Source organism: Neofelis nebulosa, chromosome 10 (assembly GCF_028018385.1).
Source record: "Neofelis nebulosa isolate mNeoNeb1 chromosome 10, mNeoNeb1.pri, whole genome shotgun sequence".
NCBI classification, from domain to species: domain Eukaryota; kingdom Metazoa; phylum Chordata; class Mammalia; order Carnivora; family Felidae; genus Neofelis; species Neofelis nebulosa.
Window position 1 is genome coordinate 70,464,986 of NC_080791.1, and position 27,306 is coordinate 70,492,291.

The 27,306-nt window shown below is 48.6% G+C and overlaps 1 protein-coding gene across 4 annotated transcripts in view; it reads left to right on the forward strand.

The window, feature by feature from the left end:
* The window catches only part of SPON1 (spondin 1), a 259,933-nt gene that overhangs the window by 217,063 nt on the left and 15,564 nt on the right, over positions 1-27,306 (forward strand). For all 4 annotated transcript variants that reach the window (XR_009249792.1, XR_009249793.1, XM_058688314.1 and 1 more), the window contains exon 7: positions 14,420-14,484. Coding sequence is in view for 2 of the 4 variants with exons in the window: in XM_058688314.1 (XP_058544297.1) it covers positions 14,420-14,484 (65 nt within the window). In the remaining 2 variants the exon portion in view is untranslated. The remainder of the gene's footprint in view (positions 1-14,419; positions 14,485-27,306) is intronic.

A 27,306-nucleotide genomic window follows, 5' to 3' on the forward strand; every position in this document is an offset into this window, starting at 1 on the left:
AGAATTAAGTAGCCTGTCCAAGGTTGTACCGTTAAGCCACAGAGCCTCTCAAATCCAAGCTCTTCCTACCAGGCTATTGCAAAATTAGATAATCCCCAAACCCAAGTAATGTAGGGACCTTTTTTAGAGGGCATTTGTAAGCTCACAAACCCCCAGGGCTGAGTTGTAATTCTTTTCATTATCATATTGTTTAAATGTGTGCAAAGATAACTGGATATTAACTCTTTATGCTTATAGCTCTCATATGACCATAAAAGCAAACTAACGATAATAATAACACAAACTACAAACCTTTTAAAATGCTAATTAGGAACATTGCTCGAATGCGGTGGGTGATGCCGTTTTGCTCAAATTGACTACTCACGAGACCCAGTTGTGAGGCCCACTGTCCCAACATGGTCCTTCAGAGTTTGCTGGGCTTGGACACCAGGTCCTTCGGCCTAATCCACCTCTCCCGGGCCGCTGACAGCACAGGCATCATTTGGACTTTCCCTGGTGAGAATGTCTTTGATGTGCTAACTCTGCCTCTCGTTTTTTCCCCGCCAGCTGTAGCAGCTGGGTTCTCTGGGCAGCAGGCAGAGCCCAGACTGGCACGTGCGAAATTAGGGAATGCTCCTGGGAACCACACCTGGGGTGGCGAGAGGGGTGGCGGGCAGAGACGGGCCGAGGGAGAGGCGGAGCTGTGGTGCAGACCCAAAGAAGGCCTCTGCCGACATCACGTGAGGCGGTTTCATCCAGCTGGTGCAACCCCCAAAAAGAACTGACAACTGAGGACCACATTTTAGCATCTTTCCCAGCAGGTGAAGAGTGATCTGGGCAGAGCATCACCGGTCCACAGGAAGGTTTTACAGAGCAGCTGTGGGATATAAACACACATACATCCTGGCTGCTGAAATTGTCTGGTGATGCTAGGTTATAGGATCTTCGAGTAAAGAGAATATTAGGGGGGAATAAAAACTTTCACTTACTGAACATTCAGTATATTTGATGAAGCACCTACTATGAGATAGATGCGTGTTTTGCTAGATGCCTTCTGGTTGGAAAGACATGTAAATGAAAAAATGATCGTGCAAGTGATAATGAAGCAACTTGGTTGAGGTAATGGAAAAAAAGACGATTTGAGGATCCAGGGGTATCAAGAAGGCATCCCCAGGGCAGGGAGGTGGGGGAAATGGAGGTTATTGGGCAAAAGGTACAAAGTTACAGTTATGTAGGACGAATAAGTCTAGAGACCTAACGTACCGCACGATGACTATAGTTTAAATGACCATAGGGGCGCCTGGGTGGCTCAGTCGGGTAAGCATCTGACTCTTGGTTTTGGCTCAGGTCACAATCTCGCAGTTGTGGCATCGAGCCTGCTTTGGGCTCTGCACTGAGTGTGAAGCCTGCTTGGGACTCTCCCTCTCTCCCTCTCTCTCTGCCCCTCCCCTGCTCCTGTGCACACGCTCTCTCTCTCTCTCTCCCCTCCCATAAATAAATAAATACAAACATATGTATTTATATATAGTATCATATAATATATACGAATACTAATATAATGCTGGATTGTATACTGGAAATTTGCTAAGAGAGTAGATTTCTGGTACTCTCACCCCAAAAAGAAAAAGGCAACCCTGTGAAGAGATGAATGTGTTAATTAGCCTGACAACAGTGACCATTTTACTACGTGCAGGCGCACCTCATTTTATTGTACTTCACTTTATCGTGCTTGGCAGATACTGCCTTTTTTTTTTTTTAACAAATTGAAGGTTGGCAGCAATCCCGCATGGAGGAAATCTTTCAGAATTCCTTTTCCAATGGCATTTGCTCACTTCGCGTCTCTGTCGCATCTTGGTCATTTTTGCAAACTCTTGGGTAATTCTCGTTTTGGTAACTCTTTGGCAATTCTCTTCCAACTTTTTCATCATAGTTATGTTTGTTAGGGTGATCAGTGGCTCACTGAAAGCTCAGATGATGGGTTGCACTTTTTGGCAGCAAAGTATTTTTTGATTAAGATATGCACATTGTTTTTTTGGTTTTTTTCTTTTTTTTTTTTTTAGACCTAATGCTATTGCACCTTTAACAGACTTCAGTATAGTGTAAACGTAACTCTTATATACACTGGGAAAGCAAAAAATTCATTTGCCTCACCTTGCTGTGATATTGGCTTATTGTAGTGGTCTGGAACCAAACCCACAATATCTCCAAGGTATGCCTGTGCATGTGTATCACCAAAACATTGTATTATACACCTCTTAAATATATAAATTTCTACTCAAAAAAAATTAGGCCTTTGAGAGGAGGAGTTGCTTGAGGGACAGGAATAAGTGGACACAGGGACAATTACACAGAAGGAGGGGGCATGGAGACATGTGAGTTTAGTAATCGTGGCTAGCCTTTTGTCACCACTCGCCTGGCCCTTCACTTTCACTATCTCATTCAATCTGTACATATCTTATTAACCTACGAGAGGACATGGCCACAAGAGCAGGGACTGTGGTGCCTTGTCCACTGCCCTATGCCCCATGCCCAGCACAGTCTCTGACCCATAAAAGGAGCTCAATGAATACATGTTTCACACGTGAGGAATCCCCTCAGAGAGGGTGAGTAACTTCCCCAAACTTACACAGCTTGTAAGTGGTTGAGCCAGGATTTGAACTTCGGTCTGACTTATTCCACCACAACTGCTCTTTAACTGTTGGTCCGTGATGCCACAATTAATAACTAGAAGTTGGTATTCATAGCCAGGGAAACTTCTCTTACCATGGGAAGCCTGACAGAGGCCAGCCAGCCTCTTAAGTTCCTGGTAGGGACATCCCTTTAGTGTCAGCCACAACACAGAACTTCTCTGTTACCTCCCCAATCTCTCCCCAAACCTCTGTGGAGGACATGGAGGGGGGGTTGGTCCTCAGGAGTGAGAAGGGTTAAGCTTTTACAGCATATCAAAGCTGTTCCTTTGCATTTAAATAGCGCTATTTAAGAAAGCAGCATTTCTGGAACCTTATTTGATGCTAACATTCCCCGCCCCCCACCCCCAGCACCTTAAGGCAGGCCTGTTCCTCCACTGTCCAGGTCATTTGGAGCTTCATTACTTAACAGTTTGAAAGCTTTTTATGGAAATCAGTGGATGAAGGGAGCTGATGAAGTGAAATGTTCTTATATTTAAGGACCCAGACAAACAAGCTGACAGTACAATACCTGAAGCTTCCACCTTGCTTTCTAATTCAGTCTAGGGTATTTCGGAGATGATCTCATTAGTGATATAGCTCTTTTAATGACGAACCCATATAGCAATGGAAAAACACACACGTATATGCTTTTGTATCTTTTTTTACTTTGCTATATGGTCTTCGAGGTCATCATTAAAAGAGCTATGTCACACATGAGATCATCTCTGAAATGTATTAAATGAGAAAGCAAGGTGCAGACAGTTTGTGTAATCATCTATTTGTATAATAATCTAGCTACTATTGTGCAAAGAAATGGTAGGGGTAAAGACAACGTGTGTGTGTGTGTGTGTGTGTGTGTGTGTGTGTGTGTGTGTGTAAACATACAAATATAGAAATGAATTGATAATAGCCGCTAGGTAAGGATGGTGAGATGTGGATATTCCTTTTTACATATCTCTCACGCCCTCTCTTTTCGGAACATCATATAATATGGTTATGTTATTTGGGTTTTTTTTTTTATTTTAAAGTCCTTATTTTAGTACGTGAGGTAATTTTCATCTTGAGAGAGGGCTGACCTGGCCCTTTTCACCCGCATTAGCACCTGTATCTCAGTATACTTTAGTGGCTTTGTCAGTGAAGCCTTCTCCACATCCCAAACTCTCCGAGCCTGGCCCTCGGCTCACCAGCCCCTGCTGTGTTGGCCCCAGAGAGCCCATCAAAGTCTGGCACGCTGTGACTGCCCCTTGTTTAGGTCTGCCTCCCCACTCAGGAAAGCTCCATGAGGCAGGGGTTGGCATCTCTCTTGTTCCGGCTCTGTCTCCAGCCCCCCGCAGTGGAGCCTGGCAGAGACTGTGGGCTCACTCCGTATCTGCTGGGCGCCCGGCAATGCCCGTGACCTCAAGCATTAGGAGCTACAGCCCTGTGCCTTCCTCGTCCATCCTCTTGCTCTGGTTGGAAGGCGCCCTCCACCTCGGGCCTGGATCTCACCCCTTATCTTTTCAAGTGCACTCCCAGTGCACCCTCTCTCCCGCGACAGCGATTTCTCTTTCTGTATTAGATTATACCGTTTCACATACAAACCTGCCGTGATGTCACTCATCTTTTAAGAAATAATCACATGTCCTTCCTGCTACTGCCAGTTTTCTCAACACCCTGCACAGCGCACTCCCCAAAAGAGCTGTTTGGGCCTGCTGGGGCACCGCCTCGCGGGCTGGTCTTTCCTAAACCTGTTTCAGTTGCATTTCCAGCAGTGACCAGCGAGGCAGCGGTGGCAGCAGTGAGCAAGTAGCAGGGCCTGCGGCAGCGGGGCAAAGGGGAGGGGGTGCAGCAGGGGAAAGGGGTCAGTGGGGGAGAGTGGGGACAGCAGAGGACAGTGAGGACATGAAGAGAACAGTGGGGTAGCAGGGGTCAGCAAGGGGACAGTGGGGGCAGAAGGGGGATAGTGGATGTAGCAGGGGAAGAGTGGGAGAGCAGGGGTATCAGGGGGCTGTGGGGACAGCAGGAGGCAGCGGGGAAGCAGGGAGACAGTGGGACAGTGGGGGTGTCAGGGGGCAGGAGGGCAGCAGGGGACAGTGGGACAGCAGGGTGTCAGGGGAAGTAGGGACAGTAGGGGGAAGCAGGGGGACAGGGGGGTGTCGGAACAGAGGGGACAGCAGGGACAGCAGGGAGCAGTGGAAACATTAATAGGCAGCGGGGAGAGAGCACAAGGGCTTTGAAGAGGCCGGGGGGGGGGGGGGGGGGGGTGCAGTTCCCCTAGTGTTGTCAGCCTCTCTGGCTGTCCCTAGTTAAGCTCTTCACCATCCCCGCTCCCTTCTCTGTCTCTGCCCACTCTCCAGGTTCTTTGTCCTGTCACTTTAACTACCACCTATATGCTTATGCCTTTCGAATATACATCTCTGGCCTGGACTTGTCCCTCGAATTCCAGTCTCATATATCCAACTGCTGACAAGACACCTCCCCTTGGAGTCATCCTTGACCCCTCTTAGTTTTACAACCCACATCCATCAGCACCTTGATGTTCTGCATCTCCCTTCAAAATAACGCCTTGCATCCACGGTCTCCTCACCTTACAGTGCTCTCTCCTGTCCTGCTGCCCCCATGCCCCACCACTGTCCACTCCCTGCAGTGGGCAGGGCCCTCAGAACACATCAATCGGGTCACCTGCTCCTGGGGGCAGACCCTTCAGCACATGCTAACCCCACTGCATTCACCAGAAGTGCCCTCGGACCCCTGGGAGGGCCACACAGACCAGGGGCTTCCTCTAGCTTGTCATTAATTAATCATTTAATTAGCTCACCCATTATTCATCCCTTAATCATACCCGACACACCTCCTCCAACCCAAGCCGATGCTGGGGATGCAGGGAAGGACACAGTCCCCACCCCTGCTCTAGCGTTGGCTTCTGGGACTAGACCTGGACTGGAGCTGTCCTCAGAGGAATGTACAAGGGGGAGACAGGGAAGAGGGATGAGGGGTGTTCAATGCTGTGCTTTTAAGATCACTGGAAGGACACCTGGGCAGCTTGTCCGACTTTAAGCATTCAACTTCAGCTCAGGTCAAGCATTTTTGGGCAAATGTCCAACTTTAAGCATTCAACTTCAGCTCAGGTCATGATTTCACAGCTCATAAGTTCAAGCCCTGCATCAGGCTCTGTGTCTGATAGCTCAGAGCCTGGAGCCTCCTTCAGATTCTGTGTCTCCCTCCCTCTCTCTCTGCCCCTCCCCTGCTTGTGCTCTGCCTCTCTCTCTTTCAAAAATAAAACATCCGACTTGATTTCAACTCAGGTCATGATCTCATGGTTCATGAGTTCGAGCCCTGCATAGGGCTCTGTGGAGTCTGCTTGAGACTCTCTCTCTCCCTCTCTCTGTCGCCCACCCCCCCCCCATAAGTAAGTAAACTTTAAAAAAATATATACAAATAAAATCTTTAAAAAAAAATAAAAAGACCACTGGAGATGCTCCCACGGGGCAGGATTGGGGCACTGCCCCATAGGTGGCATCACAGTCACCTTCAGCCAGGCCTGGCCAGGGCTTCCTTGCAACCCCTGCCTGTTTGAAAGCACACAGGGGGCACCTGGGTGGCTCAGTGGGTTAAGAGTCCAGGTTGAGCTCAGGTCATGATCCCACGGTTCGTGAGTTCAAGCCCTGCACCAGGCTCTGTGCTGACAGCTCAGAGCCTGGAGCCTGCTTTGGATTCTGTGTCTCCCTCTCTCTCTGCCCCTCCCCTGCTCATGCTCATGCTCTCTCTCTCTCTCTCAAAAATAAATAAAACATTAAAAAAATGTTTTAAAAAAGAAAGCAGACAGCCTCTGCTTCTCGCGTTCTCTCTCCCCTGTGACGTCAGAATCTCGCCTGGCCTGGCCCCTTTTTCACTCCTCTGCCTCTGGCCCTGGCACTTAGTGTTTTCCAATTGCCGGAGACAGGGTGGAGGTGGGGAGGAGGGCCTGGGAAGATCAGGTGGAGAGAGGCTGGTGGGATGGAGAGACAGACATGCCCCATCAACCTCCTTAGCTCCCTCAGCTCCCGGGGGCTGCAGACTTTCACGTGCATTACAAAGGACAAAATGAAAAAGTCCGGAAAATGAGGTTAAACCCCGGATTGATACTTCGGTCCCCAAAGGACAAGCTAAACTGTTGCCGGTGGTTCATAGAAGCACACAGAAGGCTGGTCATCTCTCTCAGGTCATGGGGTGATGCCTCTCCTCAGAGTGCTCCACCTGCCAGAGTCAGCTGCGGGTAGAGGGGCGGTGGGGCAGCCCCCGGGGGCTCTGATGGGCCCTCCCTCTCCCGCTTCAGAAATACCAAGCTGCTTTCACCAAAACGTCTCACGGGGAAATTGTTATCTGCGAGCCTTACACAATTTTCCCATCGGAATTACAGGCTGTATTTGAAAAGAACTAAAAAGACATTGAATTTGAAACGCTTCTGTGCAACCACATCACCTTCTTGTGGATCTGTTAATGGGCTCTGGGTACCTTCTCTGCCTTTGAGCTCACCGATCAGACAGTGGCTTGGGATGACCGCTGCTTCCCTGGCGTGAGGCACGCTATGGGCACTTCAACAGGCAGCCCAGGTCGCGGGGTGTCCCCCTGAAGCAGACTCGGAAATTGTGAAGTCTAACCACAGCTCCTAACGCGGCCTGTGTCCTGTCCCTTCCTTCTCCTTCTAGTTCAGGCTGTTCCAGCACAGTTGTCTGGCTGGCATTGTCCTACCGCTCTCCCAGTGCCTGCCAGCTCCACGCTCAGATCTCCGAGGACCACTTCACGCAGCTAGGATGATGGAGTGCTGTTGGGCTGAGGCTTAGAGGGCGCCAGCCCCTTCCTCATCACAGCCTCTCATTCATGCAACAAATATTGCTTGAGCATGTCCCAAGCATGGTCCCAAATATGGAGGCTACAGCACTGGGCAAGAGAGACAACAGCCCTTGCCCAAAGTAGGGGGGCCCTATTCTAGCAGGGAGAGAGAACCCCTCGAAAGTAAAGAAGCAAAATCCACAGGGTATCGGACAGTGACCAAGGCGATGAAGAAAACACAATCAGATAAGGTGATGGGGGAGTGCCGGGTTGAGGAGCCGGCGAGGAATTGCTCTTTTCAGTCACGGGGTCAACAAAGACCTGAAGAGAAGGTGACGTTTGAGCAAACACCTGGAGGAGGCAAGGGCGTGAGTGTCGTGATGTCTGTCCGGAGGACAGCATTGCTGGCGTAGGAAACAGCAAGGGCTAAGTGTGCCCGGTCCGTTCGTGGGAAAATGAGATGTCTGGAATGGCCAAAACAATTGAGAGAGGGACAGAGCCCTAAGGGATAGAGTTAGTGAAGTAACACAGGGCGACGCTGGTCACGGAGGGCTGTGGGGGGCACGGAAGCTCCCCATTTGCCGTGGGGTGTGAAGCCATTGAAGGATTTTGACCTGAGAAATGGCGTGGGATGGTTGCTTTGCAACGAGCCCAGAGGAGGGCCAAAGAGGAGGCAGAGACACCAGCCAAGGAGCAATTGCAATCATGTAGGTGAGTAGTGATGATGGCTTGGACCACAGTGGCAGCAAGGCAGGTGACGGAAAGTGGTGGGCTCATAAATGCATTTTAGGAGCAGAGCTGACAGGGTGGACAGAAGGACTGGATGTGGAGTAGGAGAGAAAGAAGCATCAGGGAGGAGAAACTGGAAAGCTGGCATTGCCACTGAGCCGGCTGGGAAGAAAAGGGCAGGCCGGGCTAGGGGAGAGGACGGTCACGAATTTGGTCTCAGACTGTTGAGTTTGAGACACCAATTCGACATCCAGACGAAAATGTTAAACAGTTGATACACAAGGTAGAAAATTAAACTTCAGTCATCATTGACGTATGTATAGTATTTTAAGGCATGAGACAAGCTGCAGTTAATTATAAGGCAATATGGGACAGGATCAAGGACTTGAACCCAGGTGGATGGAGAGGGGTCAGCAAAGAAGACTGAGGAGGAACAGCCAGTGAGGTGAGAAGAAATAGAGAGGCAGCAGGTGCCAGAACCATGTAGAAAGTGTTTCAAGACAGAAGGAGTGACCAGCTCTCCTGGTCCAACACTGCCGAGGGGTCATGGAAGCTAAGAGCTGGGCAATAACCATGGGCAGTGGTGAGAGCATGGGTGATCCTGACCAGAGCAGTATCGGAGGAGGGAGGCATCTCAGTTACTTCATCTGAAAAATGGGAACCATTTGCCTGCCTGCCTCAGACTTCTGCAGTACAGACCACAGGAGACCACAGGCAAGCCATGGACCACTGCCAAATATGAACCATCTGTTTTTATTTATGACCCAGTAAACCCAGAACTTGTCGAAACAATGAGAGACTATGTTGTGGGGGCACAATTGATTTAAAAGATGCCCATAGCTCCATTATTACCTCCTAAAATGGCTCATGTCCTGCTGCTCATCACCAGGATACCCACCAAGGGATGAAAAAGCTCCCTTCAGACATGGAAGCCATCAGGGTTGTTTTTTATGGTAAGTGGGAATTCTGGGATAGGATAGAAGCAAATAATGGAGCCAAACACCGTTCACGAGAGTCTACCTAAGAGGCCAGGCACTGCCCTCACAGAGGGATCTGGGTGACCCTATGCCTCAGAGCAAGAGCTCTTTGGGGAAAACTGTCAGCCAGCGGTAGCCACGCTCTTGCTGAAAGCGACAAGCAAAACAGGAGAGGGACCAGAGCAAGATAGAGAGGAAGAGTAGTCAGGCCGGGTGGAAAGAGCGAGAGTTTTGGAGCCAGACACATCTGTATGGGAACCATGGTTCCTGGGTGGGCTGCAAGAAGTCACATGACTTCTCTGAACCTCAGTTTCCTCATCTGCAAAATGAGATGATAGCTGTTCCCAAGGATTTTCCTAAGAAACAAGCTGATGAATACAAGGAAATGTGCGATGAGGTGGGGGGTCTCTCTGTGCATGCACGTGTATCACTGCACGTGCATTTAATATCATTGGTCGTTGGGTGTCTGCCTCTCCAGGAGCAGTTCCTCTCCAACGCAAGGACCCTGCGTCTCCCCTGCTCTTCATCAAAATCAGTTCTCAGGGCAGCATTAACATTCAGAACTCAGAGTGTTCTAAGGCCTATAAAGGCCCAGGTGGGGGACGGGGGGGCTGACCTGTCAAGAGTGCCCAGCTCTCCCTGCACCACACCTTACCCTCCCGGCTCCCCTCTGCCTGGGGTCACAGGGTGACGAGCATGGTCTCCAGGGTCAGGCTGACGTTTAAACTCCAACTCTGCCATTGCCTAACTGGCTAACTAATTTGGCCAGATAAATGTGTTTCCGAGGATTAAAAGTGTATACCTACATCCCTTGCAAATGTTGTAAGGATTAAATAAAATACTATATAAAGGTAACGAGCACAGTGCCTCTGCCCAGCACATAAAAGCAGTAGATCGCTGTGTTATTATTGTTGATGTTTCCGTTACTTTCCCTCTCTGAGTATGGATTGCAACCCCTTTCTCTTCCTGCAGGGAGGAGGCCGGTTGTCCGGGCAGAGTCCCAGACCATAGGTCGAGGGCAGGACATTCTCTGTGCCCCTTGGAGCAGAGGGGGCCTTAGGATGAGGAAAGAGGTTGTGGTTCAGGACTGGGAGATGAAGGTTCAGGCAGGTACAGGCACAGAGAGGAGGTGAGGCACGAGGCAGGGAGGAGGTGACAGACTCTGGCCTTTCACTGCGGGCATGGCTGAGACGCCCAGCGCTCTCCTGCACTGGGGGCTGGCTCTGGAGGGCATGGGAAGGGCAGTGTTGGGCAAGGCTGGCTCTGACACCAACTCCCACCCGTTCCCCAGACCCACACTCTTACTCTCTGCTCTGCTCAGACTTGGCATCTCCTAATACTGACGTGATTTCTGCCTCCAACCTGTCCCGGGCCTGTGTTCGCCCCACACGGCCCTCCTTCCTCCAGAGCTGATCTCAGCCGGTGGCCTGTTTGGGGCTGTGTGATTCCCATTTGCTGTCGGTAGCTATGAAGTCTGAGTACAACTGTGACATCTTCACAACATATTTACCAAAAGCAAAATGAAAGAGCTCATCCCCATGAAGATGGACACCAGTGACCTGTGGTTTCTTTGGGGTTTTTTATTTTAATTGGCACATCTCCAGAAAAGTGCTAATGTCATCCAAAAGAGGCATGAACTGTGAATATGCCCTGAAATAGTTGGTTTGAAAAGAGTCCTATGGGAGATGTATAAGGGCTCTAAGGATTCTTTAAAGATCCTTTCTGTGCTTTAGAGACGTGTTAAGAGAGCTTTTCATTTAAGTCTGAAGTTTGGATTGCTTACTCTGACTTTAAATCCTTCATTCTTCAGAATGGAACATGCCCCGCCCCCCGAGCAGCCCCATCCAAGGCTCACCCAGCTACATGAACCTCCCATCATATGCTCCCTGAGACTCAGAGCTTGGCTTTAAGGGAGGGAGTATTCTCCCGAGGCTTTGTGGATTTGTAGATGCAACTGTGTGCTTCACAATCTGTACTCAAGCGGTGCAAATTGATTCTAATACCAGCTTGGCCTGAATGTAAATGAGAGTAAGAATAGTAACTAATATATGCATATTTGGGCACTGCATTAACACATTATATGAATGATGCCACTTAGTCCCCCAACAACCCCGTGTAGTAGAAACTCTTTCTAAATCCCATTTCACAGATGAGAAGGCTAAGGGAGGTCAACAGACTTGCCAAAGGACACAGAGCTAGCTAATGGTGCAGGCAGGATTTGAACTCAGTGTGATTCTAGAGCCTGTACTCTCAAACATACCGCTCCCATGCCGGCTGGAACAGTAAATACCCAAAAGATGAATGGTGTTCAGTGTGTCCAAAGGTGTGGCAAGATGGGCATATATACATTCTTGTGGGGGCGTAAATTGGTACAGATTTTTGGAACACGATTTGGTAGGTCCTGCCAAAACTGTAAATCTGCTTCATCTTTTAACCATCCCCTAGGAATCCATAACACAGGAAGCCTTGGGTTTGTAAACAAAGAAATATGTATACAAGTCTTCGTGACAGCATGGAAACAATTAAATATCCACCAATAATGCTAGTTAAGTAAATTACAGACCCTCCACGGAATTCCCTCCATGGAATTCTAGATACACATCAAAGGCTTTGCTTTGTCAATAATTTGCTGGATATGGCCATGGAAAAGCCACTCTCCAGTCCTATAGAATTGAGGGTCTACCAGACAAGTTTGATGCTCCAAAGATTTTTAGCTTTTTAAATAAATTTTCCATAGTGCTCCTGCATTCTTATCTGATGGAATAACACAAATGATCACAAACAAGCAAAACTAAGCTATTGATCATGCAGATGGCATGCAACCACTAGATGAAAGAATTTACAGCAACAAGCTGTTCTAAAGCCTGCACACGTGGCTCCATCATCCTTGGGGCCTCCATATCTCTAAAAATTACAGATAGAGTTTCCTCACCATGCATAAACACTAATGGAGGGCCCAAACAATTTTCGTCATTATATACTGCAAAAGCAAAATCAATACATCGTCAGCTGGGACTTGAAAACCAAGATTTCATTATAATGCAAGGTGCATCTGCAGGGCCAGCTAACATGGTGTCTCTCTTAACTCCACCCACATTGATTTTACTTCTTAGTAAAGTATTTCTTCAAGGGCAAAAGGATTGTCATCAGACGGTATCTCGTTTCTTGGGTCTCATGTCTTGGGTTTCTCTTTGATGCATCTTGACTTGGTTTACCAGAATTTAAAGATCTCCAACACTTTAAACAGCACCCAAAGGACTGCTATGATGCAGTATCTACTGACCTGGAAATTTTCCCATGGGATGGTATTAAGGAAAAAATTTGAAATCATGGTGCAGAATAAGTATGATGCGGTTTTTGTGGGGAGAGCCGTATCTAATGTGCACACACATACGCACACGCACGTAGTTGCATATGCAATGATATACACCAAACTGTAACATGCTGCAGAAGGAAGCAGAAGGCAGGGTAGATGCTGGATGGACTATGGTCACTATTCGCATTGTGTGCTTCTGTGGTGCTAAATCTGTCTACAGTATGCATGTACAATTCTGTTTATGCATTATTCTGTATATGTAAAATCAAAGAAAAACATATCCTAGAGCCAGATGATGAAGGCCATGTAGGAAAACTCAGGAATTAAGAACTGGTCATGGGGGCACCTGGGTGGCTCAGTTGGTTAAGCATCCAACTCTTGGTTTCAGCTCAGGTCATGATCTCATGGTTCATGGGTTCAAGCCCCGCATCGGGCTCTGTGCTGACGGCACGGAGCCTGCTTGGGATTCTGTCTCCCTCTTTCTCTGCCCCTCCCCTGCTCGCTCTATATCTATCTCTCTCTCAAAAATAAATAAATAAACATTAAAAAAAATTAACTGGTCATGGGAGTTGTGAGGAGCTACTGAAGGGCTGAGGCAGGGAACGGAGACAGTCGGATTTGTGGCAACATGGAAGGTGCACTGGGGGGAAGCAAGAAGGTATGGAGACTGTGGGAGGAGGCTCAAGGGACTTGAAGGCTGTGGGCACAGTGGGTCTTGGAGCCCACCAGCTGTGAGGGGCAGGAGATGGGGGAATGGAGGTTCACAGTAGATGTGCCTTTAACCTGCTGGAGGAGGAGTGGCCTTCTGGGGTTGGAAGAAGGGCTCATTGCGAGCCGTGGGATGTAGGAGATGACTGCAGGGTGGTGGGATTTTCTGGGCATGGTACCCACCAATTAAGAAGTTTGTCAGTTCATCCTAAATATGTCCTAGACACTCACGCCAGGCATGGCTCTAAAAACTGGAGCAGAGACATAAGCCAGCCAAGCAAGTCTCTGCCCTCTTGGAACTCAAGGACCTGTTCAGTCAGCAACAGAGTACTTCCTTCCTCAGCTGGTGACATTCTAGGCTTTTCCAAGTACAGTGGACAGTGGCATCTGAGCATTGCTGGGCCCAGCCAGGGGAAGGGGAGATCCAGGACCAGCTGAATCCTCTCCAGGGAAGGTCCCTAGCCAAAGCCAAATTTGGGCCCGTGGAAGCCTTAAGCCTTGAAAAGGTTATGATACTCCTCTGCCCCGTCACTGAAGATAAAAACCCAAACAGACTGCCAAGTAAAGTTAAGCAAGATCCACAAACTTCTGCATTTCCCCCCTCGATGTTGACTTAATGCTTTCCTTCAAATTGTTAATTAGCAAATCCTTCCTCAAAAATTGATTTTAAGGGCCCATGCTACACGCTGTCCAAAGCAAATAGAGCGGAATGATATGAGCAGCACAAGGGGTGTTGGCCTCAGACTTTGTTCTGGCCTCCTGTCCAAGGGAGTCCAATCAGGTGTGTGGGTCTCAACAGCAGGAGAGGTCTGGGGCCGGGGGGATGGGGGGGTGGTGGTGACAATCCTCCGGAGCAGGTATTGGCTACCCTGCAACTCCTCATGCAGCCGGTGCCTGGACACAGAGTGCACAACCTGCCCTCCAGGCTGGGCATGATATAGAAGCATGGCCATCCAAGGCGGAGGCCGGGTCAGAGCTCCGGCTGCAGTGCGGGAGGGGTGGCCAGAGCTGGAAACCAGGGTGTGGCTCAGTGAACCCATCAGTGTGCAACACACAACAGACGCAGCGGGCACTGAGCCCCATCCCCCGGGATGGCCGAGGCTCCCGGGCTTCCCTACCCTGGGGAGGGATGGCTCCACACCTGGGCAGCAGGTAAGGGAGTGAGGGTGGACAATGTCACCATGTCAAACCTCTCTTGCTGCCATGAGCCTGGCTCTCCTCACTAAACAACTGTGGTCCTTTTTTTGCAGAGTGATGAGGTCCTCACCGTCATCAAGGCCAAAGCTCAGTGGCCAGCCTGGCAGCCTCTCAACGTGTAAGTAGCACACAGACCCTGGCCATTTCTCATACTCGGAGCCACCCACCGGCTGGCCACCACATGAGTTATGTCATTAAAGTCAGCAGTACCTCTCAGGTGCATGAGCAGGTGAGGTACACTGCCCACGTGTGGGCCTATCACACTTACCCGTATCTTCTCAGGAATACGGGCCTGGTCTTTGTCTCCCCCGATGTCTCTAATACCACAGAACTGGACATAACAGTTGCCATTACGTGTTCACTCATGTTCTCGGCCACGACCGACTGAAACCACCTTCGCACACAGGTACACTCACTCTAGGCAGGTCTTACTCGTGGAAAACTAGATTGGCCCCAGCTTATCTCTTTCCTGTCTACTCTATCCCTTTAAGATTTCATCCTCCCTTGTATTTTGATGACCTAGGGTATGCCGATGGCTCCCTGAATGACTACTCTGCCAGGCAGATATGTAGGTAGGTAGGTAGGTAGGTAGGAAGATAGGTAGGTGAGTAAGTAGATCATCCATCCATCAGTTTCTTGGACACCTCTCTGTAGATGGCGTACGTGGACCTTGAAATCATCATATCAAAAAAACAAAACAAAACAAAACCAAATCCTATTGTGTTATCCTCTCCTTAGAATCCCTCCATGACCTCCTTTGGTCTCCGGGATCACTTAGAGAGGCCCCAGTGAGCCGAACATGCCCCAGCTCCTGCTTCCTTTTCCTTAGGGCTCATGTCTTGCCTCTCTCTACTCTGCACCTCTCTCTGGCCATGCCGAGTCCTGTGCAGTTCCTTGAACGAGCTTTGGTTTCACTCCTCCTTCAAGGATGCAAGACTTGGAGCAAAGTTCCTGCCAACCGCATGAAAATGGTTTATGAAGAATGGCTTGGCCATTCTCTGGAGGCGTCTATACCCACCGATGATGGTGGTGATGGAGAGCGCAACGACACAGGCAGTGGGTGAGATTCTGCTCGGTGGGAGCAAAGGCAAAGTCAAGATGATGGGCAGAGAAGCACAGGATGGGGTAGCAGGAGCGGAGAGAGGAGTGCTCCCACACAACCAGCGGGGAGCAGGGAAGCTGCTGCCAGGCATCTGGTGCCCACCTGTTTAACCATTCAGCAAATTAACCGTTCCTCCCCACCCACGACGTGCCAGCCCTGTACACCCAGTCCCCAGCCTTTGGAACCCACAGCCATTGGGGGTGGGGGGATGGACAATAAAGAGAGGTCTCCCACCCCAGAGCTGCCCTTTGCACACCTTCGGGTGACACCATACACCATGGTGGCCATGCACACTCCATGGGGATAAATGTTATGATGAGGTTATAAGTGGTTCTGGAAGCCTAGAGAAGGGGCACAACCCAGCCGAGGATTGAGGAGGGGTCATGAAGGGCCTTGTTCAGAAGGTATCATACGGGGCTGAGTCTGGAAGGAGGCTCCTTGCCCTGGATTGGCCCAGGTCTGGGCAGAACTGAGGCCCTAAGTGGCGACCTGAGGAAAGAGAGGCCCACACCTGGACAGCTGACCAAGGGCAGCCGAGCTGGCTGCGTAGAGGCCTTTCCTGGCTTGTTGTGATCTCCTCTGAGGAAGCTGGGGCCAGCGTGGTTGGAAACCTGCCCAGCCCTGGAAATGCCTTCCCCTCCAAGGAGAAGCAGCAGAGGCAGGGTCTACTGCCCCCGGCTGTCCCCTGGTAGGGGGGCATTTGCCTGTCTCAGGCCTGTCCCACCAAAAAACACCAATGTGAATTCACCAAGGCCCTGAGGCCCCCTCACATCATTAAGGTCAGTCAGAAAAAAACACCCACCCTGAATCTTGTGCGCTCAGGCTCTCCTCAGCTGCCCCCAGCTCCCAAAACTGCATGTGGACGAGTCCTCACCTTGGGCTCAAAACCAGGCAGGGGCTGGGGGCATCTGGGCCAGAGTTTGCAGATGCCAGTGTTGATACCACTAGGGAAACCTGATCCCAGTTTTCCCTTAAGGAGCCCGGGGTTTAGGAAGGTGTAAGTGGCAAAGCAGGGTGCTTCTGGAAGGAGAGCGGAAAGGAGGAAGAAAAAGCAGGGAGCAGAGAGCTGTCCTCTTGTCTCTAGCGCCTACTATGTGCCAGGTACCCTGCCAGGACTTATGTTCCTCATCCCACTCCATTCTCATACTAACCCCATGAGGTAGGGGTCTGGAGCCTCACTTTGCAGATGAGACAGAGGCTCAGACCTCAGCAGCCAGCTCCACTGGCGGAGGAACTAGAATTCCAACCCTCCCCAGCTGCCTCCACTCCCTGTGCCCCTTACTTATTACAAGGCCCCTCCAACTACGTAACAGGTCATTCAGTGTCCATCTTTTCACCAATCAAGACATATATATATCTGCCAGTCAGACTTCGGACCAGCATGGAATTCATACTGTGACCACAACCAAATTGTCTGACTCCTGCCCCAGAACAAAACAAAACCGTGACTTTCACTTACCTTGTGTCCTTCCGTTAAGGATGACTGAAACATTTCATTGCCTCAACAAACATTTATGGCCGGTCTCTAAAGGGAAGTACTGTCAAAGATACTTAGGAATACAGTGCTGAGCAGAGCAGAGTTTCTCATGAACTCACAGTTTAGTGAGGGAGAGACATTAACCAAATGCTGACAAATGTGACATGTCTGTGAAGATATAAGGTGCCATGAGAGAGCGTGACGGGGACCCTGACCCAACCTGAAGGTCAGAGAAAGCTTCCTTTAAGGGATGGCCATTGAGCTAAGAGTTAAGGAACCAATAGGAGCTGACTAGGTAAAGAGGCAAAGAAAGGGGAGAACGTTCTAGAAAGTCTAGAGCGACTATCATGTGTAAAGACCCTGAGGAGGGTTCAGCATACTTAAGGTGCTAAACAGTTGTGGTATAACTAGGCCCAGAAATCACAGGCGAACTTGGTGTGGGGCCAAGGCACACATTAGGGATTTAGATTTTTCCATTAAGAGTAATGGGAAATCTTTGAAGGGTTTTAAGCAGGATGACAACATGATCAAATCTGCATTCAAAAGAAAACAAAACAGGGGTGTCTGGGTGGCTCAGTATGTTGTCCAACTTTTGATTTCCGCTCAGGTCATGATATCATAGTTTGTGAGTTCGAGCCCTATGTCGGGCTCTGCATTGACAGCTCAGAAGCTGTTTGAGATTCTCTCTCTCTCTCTCTCTCTGCCCTTCCCCCACATGAGCTCACTCTCTCTCCAAAACAAGTAAATAAACTTAAAAAAAAAAAAAAAAAAAAAAAAACACCAGTAACAACACTCTGGCTCCAATATGAGAAGGTTAAGAGTAGTGAGGGGAGAATTCACAGTGACCTTGACAAGGATGGCGGTGGTAGAGATGGAGAGAGGTACGGCGGTCGTAGAGAGGTGCAGGAGCAGAATCCCACAGGCTGCAGTGATAAGTTCAATATGGAGAGTGAGGGAAGCAGAGACACCTGGATGAATGGGGCCACCTATTAGGTTCAGAATAGTAAATGAAGTTCAGTGGGAAAGACCATGAGCTCAGTTCTGGATGTGATACGTTGGAGATGCACGTTGGAGGACATGCCTGCAAAGGAAGGAAACAGAAAAGGAGTAGCAAACAGACTGGGGAAGGAAGCTTGGCATCAGGGAAGCCAAGAGAAGAAAGTGCTCCAGGAGAGAGTGGTCAGCTGTGTCCAGTGCACCTGAGAGATCAAGTAAGATTAGGGCTGCATCATGCCTATTGGGTTGACCAACATGAAGAAAATCAGTGACCTTATTGAGAATCCTTTCCACTGAGCAATGGTGGGCAGCCTCCAGGGGGGTGAAATGTGAACAGAAAGTGAGGTTATAGAGTCAGCAAATACAGACAAGTCTTCTGAGTTCGCTGTGAAAGAAGAGTGGCTGGAACAGCTACTGCTCCAAGGAGTAACAGAGTCAATGATGTTTTTTGTCTTCTTCTTTTTTAAGATGGGGAAGACTTTTCTGTAAATTTGTAATATATATATATATATATATATATATATTCAGGGACACCTTCCCAGCTTTCCCCCGTCCCTGACTTCATGAGAAGTCATGAGACCCCAGTGGAACAGAATTAATCGATGGCAAACACCCAGACCTCCCAAACACCCAAACCCTCTCTGCTCAGTGCTACCAGCTCGTTAGGGGAAAGGAATTTTCCTTTGATTTTCCCATACCCCAGTCTCCCCTTCCCTCTTCCAAATCTCATTAGGAAGTCAAATTAGGAAGCCTCCACGCAGCCAAGTTTTGTTTTGCAGAAACAGCCCTGCCCCTCCTCACTGAGCCTGCCCGATTGAGGTTAATGGGATTCTATCCACCCTTGGGCCAGTGGAAAGCCGGGGTGACCTACTTTGTGAGGTCCTGCCCTGTGAAACTGACTTGCTTTTCAATGATCTTCATCTTTTTCCCCAGGACCACTTCTCAAAGGACAGCCATGAACGAAACAAATTAGCTGCTGACTTGTTTAGCTCAATAAATCAAGCTGTGGGTCTGTCAGCCCAGAGTGCAGGTAGAGACAGGAAAGACAGATTCTGAACAAAACCCACATCCTTCACCAGTTCCTCTGGCACCTGAGTAGAAAATGACCAGGTTTCCTGCAAATCAGTTCTAAATTCCTACCACCCAGTTCCTCCAGGTTAATCTGAATGCTAGGAATTACTGGAACTTCTGCAAATAATCTTTATTCTTACAATGGATTTTATAAGGGACTGTAGTCTCTGTAATTATTTCCAGCCACTCTGTTTAATTCACATTTGATTAGACAACTGTCCTTGTTTTTGAGACAGATGAAGGGAGGTTGGACTAGAGACAGTCGCCCTCTCCAGCAATCCTGCCCTGCATATCACCCAAGCCATGGCTCTCCCCATGAGGACAAAGGCATCTCTCTCTTTCTCAGATCAGGGCTGAAAGTTTCAGGGCCCTTCCTGTCTCCCGTAGCACTTGCCCAGGTCTGCCGATACCTTCAGGATTGTAAAGACGCGTTGGACTAGAGGAGCAGGTGGTAGATCTAATTGGCCAGAGGGACCCGGAGCCCTAGATGCCTCCAGGTTATAAGCAGTTTTTCCGAGGCAGAAACCTCAGACCTACCACGCAGGACTTCAGCCTAGTGCGTGGCTCTTGCGCCCTCTAGTGGTTAGATTGAGTTTCTGCAACTTCGAAAGCTATGGGGGATTATTTGAAATACATGAGAGACAAAACTCGGCATGAGTGACCTGAATCGCCAGTGACTAGAGTCTCACCAGTGACCTGAGTTACACTGGTTTGGATCTGAAATTTAGAAGGAGATAATAAGTTCTTAGGAGGAGCATAAAAATCCCTACTGCCTCTTTTCTTTTATGGTGTTCTTTGAAGTTTTGTTTGGAAAGGCTTAATGAGCAAGAAATCAACATTTACCAAGTCCTAGGATGTGCCGGTCACAATGACAAGCAGTTTCCTCACGAAAAGCCCTTGGGTGGGTAAGATGATGCTCCCATTTTGCTGGCATAGTAGGTGCAAAGAGCCGGGGCGGGGCGGCAAAAAGCCCCTGGCACAGAGCTAGCAAGCGGCTGAACCCAGATGCAAATCCAGCTGCCTCTTCCAATATCCTTTGTTCTTCCCTGCGCACCATGCTGCCTCTCTGAATGTAAAAAGGTAAAGCACTTCTCCATGTCTTCATCTGGTCTTCCTTATTCATTTTTCTGGTGTGAATTTTCTGTTCATAACTTTCCTTTATCTGTCGCGATTGTGGTGTTTTTCTTACAGATTTGGATTAGCTCTGTATATATGACAGTTACATTTGTCAGTCACACTGCATGGAGATGTTTTTTCCAACATGCCGTTTTTTTTTCTCCCTAATTCAACCATATTGTTTCTTTACACAGATGTCTTTAGTTGGTTCATAATTCAATTACTTTTGTTATTGCTTTATTGTTTCAAAGCAGAGGAAATTAACATTTCTCTAGCAAATCAGTAATCGACATGTCCCCTATAATCTGGTTGCCGTCTATTTAACTCTGGATTATTTATTTAGGTATGTGAGATTAAGTGCAAATTCCACATTTTTAAAAGAAAAACTGCAGTTAAGTTGGCCTCACCCTGTTGGCACAATCTTTCCTTTTCCCCCTAATTTGAGAAGTCTGTTTTGTATAATACCATATCTAAAGTTTCTGGGATCTCCAATCTATGCCACTCATTTATATTTCTTTCTTGTCCTGAATAGGCTTCCATTTTAATTATCATGATTTATAATATACTGTTATCATGGTATGGTCAGATCAACTCTCTTTGCTAGAAAACTGATGAAAAACTTAAATCCCAGAACAGAAAAATAAAACCAAATTCACAAAATATCATATCTGGAAAGATATGGCATATAAGAAAGCATGAGTGTGGATTTTTATTATGGTTTGGACAAATTAAAGAACTCCAGTCGTACCAAGCATTTCCCAAAGAAAACTCCCATATATTCTTATCCATTTCATTATTTTAAATAGCATTTTTATTATGGAAGTAATAAATACTTTGAGATGATTTTTAAATTAAATTTGAAGGTCAAAGGAAGTATAAGAGCTCCATTCATTTCCTAGATTAAGTAATTTATTTAAAACAAATATTTGAGGAGAATCCACTTCATGCCAAGTTCTAAGCCGGGCTCTGAGATAGAGCTGTAAGCAAGACAAAAATGGTCTCTACTCTTCTGGAACCTAATGTGCAAGATGGAAATTCAACCAGAACCCCAAGGAAAGAGTGAGCTCATCGTGCTCTGGGAAAGTGCACCCGGGGTCCTAAACAATTTGAAGAGAGGTCAGGAAATGCTTCCTGCAGAATGCATTATGGGAGCTGGGGATCAGGGGACAAATTTCCCAGTCAAGGGTAAGAGAAAAGAGCAGAGCATAACTGAAGATGCTAGAAAATTGCTAACATTGCCCCCAGGCCCGTACAGAGTCAAGTTTGCCATATTACCCAACCTAAGGTCAGGCGTTTTGTGCAGGGATTGGTTGCCCCAAATTTCCTACTCCTTAAAACTCACCAAGGTCTGGAAGGATACGTCACTCAGGTTACAGATTTGGCCAAAGTGCATCGGTGGAAAATAATTTGCATCGTGTCTTACAAGACACGTGAGGTTCTCCGATGGTTAAGTCCATCAGCTGAGCAGAGTATCAGGATGGCCTGTTGGGTCAGGCTTGATTCGGTTTCCCCAGCACCAGACTCCTGAGCAGAGATGTCTTTGCCCCTTAGGTTGTCACTATGAATAGTGTCACCCATAGCTTACAGGATACAAATGACAATTCTGACAAAGCAAGCCACATGCTCAGGGAGATGGGAAGGTAACAGGTGGAGTGGTTGGTTTCTATGGCAATGGAAGACGAAGTATGCCCCCCAAGGCCTTGCTGGACCCCCCAAGGGGCCAAGAGCCAAGGAGGGCTGGGGCAAAAGCAGTCCCCTCAGATGTCCATGCTGTGTGGTTTGCACCGACAGGAAGGCGGGCCCCAGACCATACACTGTGAGTCCCTAGTGAGCAAGACTGCAGTTCTTGTAGAAGCCAGGTCTTTAAAGAAGCTGCTAAAAGCTAAAGCCACTCACCTACATGCCAGTAAATGCACACCTGGGAAAAGAAGATGAAATCCCCCAGTTTGTGCCTACGTAGTGGACTAGGTGTGTGGGGGACGTTAGCGGTTTATAAAGGCTTCCTCAAAAAGCATCGTGGGAGCCTCACAGAAACCCTGCAGGTAGGTGGTGTCAGATGAAGAACCTGGGACTGGAGGACAGTGAGTGACTTACTGCCAAGACCTAGAGCTGGGGGTGGAAGAGCCCAAGTCCTCACACACTGCCTTGTTCAGCCCGCCCGCTGGGCACCGCGGTCCTGGGATGAAGCTTAGGGTCCCTGCCCTCAAGGAGCTCCCAATCTAGAGGGGGAAGACCGAATGATGACAGGGTGATGTCGATCATAGGGCACAGCTTCAGAGAGTATGGAGAGACACCACAGGCACTGGCCTCAGTCAGGGAGATCCAAAAGGCTCCAGGATGAGGTGACTCATGACCTGAAGCTTGAAAGAGGAGTAGACCAACACTCGTCAAACTCGAGGTGCATCCGGAGCACCTCGAGGGGTCGTTAAACTAGAATGCTGGGTCCTACCCCCAGAGTCTCTGATTAAGTAAATCTGGGGTGGGGCTCAAGAATCCGCGTTTCTAACAAGTTACCAGGGGACCGCATGGTGCAAACCACTGCAGAAGAGCTTTCCCAGCAGATGGAAGTGCACATGGGACCTGCAACTAGGCTGGTCTGGCCGGGGCACAGGGCGGCAGATGGGGTAGGCGGCAGGAGGCTGGAGAGGAGGGCGACACTGGGCCTTGCTGGGCTGCTGACACCCAAGCCAGGGCTCAGACCAGGCTCTTCCCCCACTCCTGTAACAGAACATAGACTGGCATCAGGCTATAATGGGTAGTCCACTCAGGAAGGCCTCCCTCCACTTCCCCGCTCTCTTTTCTGATCTCTTTACAACCCTACACTGCTTCTCTCAAGTGCCAGGCGCTGGACTAAGCACCGTATGCAAGTTCTCTCATTAAACACAGTAACCCTTTGGAGTAGACATATGGAGATCCCCATTTTACAGACGGGGACGCTGAGGCACAGAATGCTTTGGTAATTTGCCCCCAGGACCCGCAGCTCAAAGAGGTGACGCCAGACACACACCCAGGCTTCCGTTCCTCTCTGTGCGTGGCTTGACCCCATCTAGCCTGCCAGAGCCCAACGGGTCCAGTTCCACGAGGCCTAACCAGGTCTGGAGTCATTACTTTTGGGGACAGGTGAGGGGAGCCAGAAGCAGCTGGCCTCCACAGAGGGACACGGGGACTCCCCAGCAGCTGAGGTGCACCAGCTGCCAGCTGAACTGAACAGACACGTTGGTCCCCAGCCAAGGATTCCCCACAATTAGCAGCCTGGGGGTGTAGAGTCAGGCAGAGCTGCCTTTAAATCTCAGCCCCTACCAGCTGTGTCTCTTTAAAGGTCCATTAACCTTTATACCTTTCCACGCTTGCTTTCTTCTCTACAAAATGGGACAACTCAAACCCCACGGGATTGTCACGGGGGTGGGGAAATAAAATAACCCGGGTCTGCCACCCGGTGTGTGCCGAGTGCATCTAACTCTTCCTTCCCCAGCTCCCCAACCCCCGCCCCAGGGGGCCACCACCATTGTCCTCGTCCAGCCCTGGCCACGGCTGAGACCTCTTCTTAGCAACTTGAGGAGACAGAGGTTGAAGAATAATAGCCTCTTGTGGCTTGGGGGTTGACAGACAACCCATCTCCCCGGCTATATAGCCAGGTCCTTGCTCACCAACCGGAGGATGTGGCCACGGGCGAGTTCTGGTACCGGGGTAGGGCCGTGCTGTCAGCAGCCCCGTGAGGACAACAGAGGCAGCAAGCTGGGGAGACGCTCCCCCACCTGTGACGGCACAATGTTGATCGCAGAGTGAAAACGGGACAGGGAGAAGGAATTTGAAATTGATGATGAGAAGAGCGCTGATTCGAACTAATATTGCCTTGGGTCGTGGTCTTGTCTGCCATTTTTAACTTGGTGATTTTGGACAAGTTGCATAACATAAGCCCATGAGCCTCAGTTTCCTCATGCATAAATTGGAATCAGTCATTCTTCCCTCAGGTCTGTTCTGAGGATTGAGTGAGGATGTCCAAAAAAAGAAAGAAAGAAAGGCAGGCTTGGGGCATTGGTAAGCACTGATTTGTAAAGTCCATCCCAACACAGCTAGGCACACAATGGAACCGGTAAGCAAAGGGTTAATGGAACTGCCCTCAGCTGCAACTTTTCAGCCAAATGTCTTCCATTTGCCTTTAAACTGCCCTGATTCTGCTCCTGGGAGGAGGTGGGGCTGAGTTTTATCCTGTCTCCTCCTTTTGCTGCCTGTGGAGGAGCTTGCTGGGGACTCCATGTCTCTCAGTGATGGTCTTTGCTGAGTATCGGGCAGGCGAACTTGGGTTTGGCTACAGATTTGGTGAGCCAGGCAGGAGCTCTGCGCCCATGGTTTGTCGGCCCCGAGCTGCTAACAGGATTCTGGTGACTGGTCCAAGCAGTTGCCTAGGCTCTTTGTCGAGGGGCCCGACCTCAAGACCCCACTCTGACTGGGCACCATCGGCCTTCGGCACCTAAATTAACCTGCGGCAAGAAAATGGCTTTGGGTTTGGTTTAGACAGAGGTCTCTTGGTGAGTACTGCATACTCCATGGCATGGGAGCCTGCTTATTTCTTCCTCCCTCTGGTTTGGCTTTCTTAGATTTCTTCCTCTCACTCGGCTGCCTCCAAACACAGGATTTGGGTTCTCTTTGTCTCCTTTTCTTTTTTTTTTTTTAATTTTTTTTTTTTTTACGTTTATTTATTTTTGAGACAGAGAGAGACAGAGCATGAACGGGGGAGGGTCAGAGAGAGAGGGAGACACAGAATCGGAAACAGGCTCCAGGCTCCGAGCTGTCAGCACAGAGCCCGATGTGGAGCTCGAACTCACGGACTGCGAGATCATGACCTGAGCCTAAGTCAGTCGCCCAACTGACTGAGCCACCCAGGCGCCCCTCCTTTTCTTAAGAGAAGGCAGACTAGCCAATTGTTTGGTTCAGTCAGTGAAGCTCTGAATTTCAGGGAGGAACTAGAAACTAGGAAGCCATTTGGTTCTGTGGGTGAAGCCTCAACTTTTGCGGAGGAACCAGTGCCCACAGAGGCACTCTGGGCTTCATTAGGCTTGCTGCAGCTTGTGATATCTTCGAATAAAACCAGCCGTGTTCTAATTGGAAAATGGAAAGTCCCTGCTTGATCCCCACATGCAGCCCTTTCGGCTCTGTTCTCCAAAATAGGGCAATCTTCTTTTGTAACACTGGCCACAATAGTCCTTCGACTCTTGAGAAAAATGACCAATTAATGAATCCGTAAATTATACCACCTTGCAATTAGATTTGTGTTGTAAAAAAGGGTAGAGACTTGGAAATTGGGCCTTTAAGATTTTTTCTGCATCTTGTTTGTGTATTTGTATGTGTCCATGTGTGTGAGCTATTTGCTCTCCATCTGCATGGTGTTGCTAAAGTTAATTTGTAAAAGAGTTCTGGTTAGTTAAAAAGCAAACGCTTGTTCGAATTGGACATTCTAAAACTCAAAGACTGAAACTAACCCAAATGATTTTCGCATGATCTTGGAAAATATTGAGTAGTAAAACTAATTTAAGGTTGCTGGTTTAATTAAAATGGACACGTGCTTAGAATTAAAAGCACTATAATATAAAACTTTTATTCTGCTTGTGTTTATTGAAAGTCACATAAGTTCCTGTTATCTCCATTCCATTGCAAAATTTGTCAAAAAAGGGGAAGAAACTTAAAACAAAAAAAAAAAAAAAAAAAAAAAAAAAAAACCTTAGAACTTTTTGTAATGCCTGATGAAGTTTTAAGCACCAAGCCTGGAGAAGACCGGCAGGTAGACTTTACCAGGAGCCAAAAACAACAGGTAATTTTCAATATTTGCTGGTATTTATAGATCCCTTGACAAGCCGGGTTGAAGCTCTTTCCCCTGCCATTCAGTGAAGTCCTCAGAAGTTGTCCAAACACTTCTAAGTAGGGGAAAGTAGGTGATGTGCATTGAGGGCACTTGTTGGGATGAGCGCTGGGTGTTGTATGGAAGCCAATTTGACAATAAAGTATACTTAAAAAAAAAAACAAAAACCAAAAACACTTTTAAGCAAAAACATCCCTAGGTTTGGATTGCCACTAACCATTCAGAGTGACAATGGAGCAGTGTTTGCAGCACAAGCCAGACAAACCGTGCCCAATGCCTTGGGTGTCCAGTGGAAATTACACACTTCCTGGAGACCCCAACCAGCTAGAAAAACCAAGAAAGAAAAAAAAAAAACACCTTTGACAAAGATCTGCCAAGAAACTAACTTAACTTGGGGAAGAAGCCTTGCTGGTTGTTCTTGGCAAAGATCTACCAAGAAACTAACTTAACTTGGGGAAGAAGCCTTGCTGGTTGTTCTTGGCAAAGATCTGCCAAGAAACTAACTCAACTTGGGGAAGAAGCCTTGCTGGTTGTTCTTGGCAAAGATCTACCAAGAAACTAACTTAACTTGGGGAAGAAGCCTTGCTGGTTGTTCTGCTTTAGGTACGAGTGGCCCCTAGACATGGGCTTGAGTTAATAAGCCCTTAAGAAATGGTATATGGAAGACTGTTGTTACACCCTTTTCATAACTTAGGAGTTCCTCACATCAGGGAATTGGATAATTTCAGGGAGGTCCAGCAGGTTAGGTAAGTTCACTTCCAGCAGGTTGACGTGCCCCACAGACGTGCCCTTGCACCGACTGTATCCTGGAGACTTGGTATCACTAAAGACCTGAAGAGTGAGCACCCAGAGGGCCAGCTTCAACTTCAGTGAGGCTCACTCTTCAGGGACACTGAGGGGAGTCAAGCCGTGGATTCCTCACATTCAACATACGAGAATCCGCAGGTTCCCTACAGCCTGCCAGCAAGGAGGACCTCAAAAAAAAGCACTGCTTGGAGCAGTGAGCCTCTGGCAGACCCCTCCTATTCAGGAGAGCTGGCCTGAAGACCTCAATACATGCAACAAGCTTGGTTAAAACACCTCTCCCCAAAGGTCCTAGATACAATGTAGTACAAACACTAATAACCAAACTACAAAATCTTGGTAATGCAGGGGCACCTGGGTGACTTGTCGAACTTCAGCTCAGGCTTGTGGGTTAGAGCCCCGCATCGGGCTGTGTGCTGACAGCTCAGAGCCTGGAGCCTGCTTCAGATTCTGTTTCCCTCGCGTGCTCTCAAAAATAACTCTTAGTAATGCAGAATGTTGGGTTTCAGCCTGGGAC